The following is a 2,038-nucleotide window of genomic DNA, read 5'->3' on the forward strand; positions in this document are numbered from 1 at the left end:
ACTACATAAATAAAATGTAATATGTTACATTTTGGTTGCATTTTGCTTAATTGTTACTTTTAAGGATGAAGAACCTTTTATATTTGAGTGTACAGTGTTTTATTCTGTACAATTCAAACACTTTAACCACTTCATGTAATTTAGAACCACGAGTTTACCTAATACGCATGTCTTTGGATGATGGGAGGAAGCTGGAGCACCCAGAGAAAACCCACCCAGGCACTGGGAGGAGCTGCCAACTCCACACAGAAAGACCCCAGCTGAGGTTCACACTATGAAACCTCTTACTGTAAGAGGAAAGTCTTAATCATTCTGCCACTGTGCCATTTTAATAAGTGTGGAAAACACATGTGCACGTCCCACACATGCAAGACTGTTTTGAATGCGCAGACTGTTTTGCAGTAATGCAGCACTTTGTAATGTTTTGTGTTTGAGGTGTTTATTAATGTTGAATTGACATTATTAATTATAGAGGATAGCTGCACATATGCTACTCTCTTCTTGCTCGCTGACCTCTGACACAGTAATTAATGATTAATCATCAGTTTATTAACGTCAACTAGGCTGTTTATACATTCTAAAGAGATCAGTAGTTCAAATGTTTGTATAGACACAAAATCCTACTGGCATGAAATATGAGGAAACAAATCTTTAAGAGCTAATAATTTTATTAAAAAAATATCAAGAAGTACAAAGAGACATTCATCTATTTACAAAAACACAGAAGAATAAAAACAGGATACAACGGAGTGGACATAAAATATAAGCACATATAAAAAAATTAAATAAAAAAAACTACAATCATTTCATGTCCATGTTTTTTTTTTTTTTGTCAAGGTGACTTTGTTGAGAGTTCAGAGGTCATATGAGGTGCTTTTTCTTTCAGAGAGCTTAAAAGACAATTACTTGGCAGCTGTGGAGGGTTCCACTGGGGAGGAAGTGGTCTTCTGCTTTTTATCCCTAAATTCACAAAAAACAAACAAACAGTGCACTCATTAGGAAAAAAATGTCATTTATTACTTTATTTCTATAAACTGAAGCGATTCACTAATAATCTAACATTATTATTTAGACAATCAGAGTACTGGATGTAAAACTTGGATGAGTGTGGTGAAGTGTACTCACATGATTTTAGTCAGGAGCCTTTTCACGTTTCTTTGCTCGGGGTTCAAGCAATAGCGGAGGCCACTGTTCAAGGTAACACTGTTGAAATAGAAAATAGAGGTAAGTTCAATTTAAATGGAAAAGCTAAGGATCCTACAAGTATTTTTCTAAAATCATTATCTACCTTAAAAAGGTATTTTTAGTTAGGATGCATTTAATTTGCACTGTCGTGCAATTTCTTGTGTGATGCTTTATTAAAGCTTAGCAAATCTTCATGTTGAATTTATCAAAAGTAATAATGAAAAAAAAAAGTCATATTAAAAAAAACTTACACAATCTCCACTTTGTTGCAGAAGATGGTTGCTGGGTAGATCTGTATGTCCTTTATGTCAGTCTTCATGCCGTTAAGATTCCTGACACGGTGACACAGACACTGCTGTCCTGATTGTTTGACTAGAAAAGAAGGCAATGAAAAAGAAATTAATATTTGACGTGCACAAATTCAAGTTTGCGTAATTTCAACCAAGAATCTAAATCATCTAAAAGGACAAATAAAGAAAGAAACTTACGTTGGGCCTGGGAGATGCAGACCATGACAGCCAGGAGCAGAAACGCTTTGATGAGGGTTGACATTGCTGGTTTCAAGATGACACTGGTGCTGAAAACGTGCAGCAAAGATAATAATGAAGCTAGAGAGAGTCTTGCAACAATTAAAGACTGATTGTTGACAGGAGTGCTGTGAGGAGTCGACTCAGAGTGGGCTCTTAAATACTTACTTTGGCTGCATACGTAATCTTTCCTGTGACAAAGGGAAATTTTTGACAGTGGAAAGTGAAACTCAAAAATGCCACAAAATCGAAAAAGCCAACCCTCCAACCCCCCCACTCCTTCTCAGCTCTGTGTCTGGTGGTACAACATTTTGACATTTTGTGGT

General features: G+C 36.0%; 1 protein-coding gene across 1 annotated transcript; it reads right to left on the reverse strand.

Annotated features, from left to right (window-relative positions):
* Positions 1-725: 725 nt before the first annotated feature.
* LOC146677547 (C-X-C motif chemokine 10-like) lies at positions 726-1,830 on the reverse strand. Its single transcript, XM_085423784.1, has 4 exons — positions 1,674-1,830; positions 1,437-1,557; positions 1,126-1,203; positions 726-960 (listed from the first exon to the last, which is right to left on the reverse strand). Exons 1-4 carry the CDS (start codon positions 1,735-1,737, stop codon positions 903-905), a joined length of 321 nt encoding a protein of 106 aa, XP_085279910.1. The 5' UTR covers positions 1,738-1,830; the 3' UTR covers positions 726-902.
* Between the last annotated feature and the right edge of the window lie 208 nt (positions 1,831-2,038).

Source organism: Rhamphochromis longiceps, linkage group LG2 (assembly GCF_057381845.1).
Source record: "Rhamphochromis longiceps isolate RC_006_pf linkage group LG2, R_longiceps_female_GT1.1, whole genome shotgun sequence".
Taxonomy (NCBI): domain Eukaryota; kingdom Metazoa; phylum Chordata; class Actinopteri; order Cichliformes; family Cichlidae; genus Rhamphochromis; species Rhamphochromis longiceps.

Excerpts from the sequence above, each read along its gene's own strand:
- LOC146677547 (XM_085423784.1), bottom strand. The coding sequence starts at position 1,737 with ATGTCAACCCTCATCAAAGCGTTTCTGCTCCTGGCTGTCATGGTCTGC. Across the intron at positions 1,558-1,673 it reads CTGCATCTCCCAGGCCCAAC|TCAAACAATCAGGACAGCAG; the intron begins GTAAGTTTCTTT and ends CTTCTTTTCTAG. Across the intron at positions 961-1,125 it reads AGGCTCCTGACTAAAATCAT|GGATAAAAAGCAGAAGACCA; the intron begins GTGAGTACACTT and ends TTGTGAATTTAG.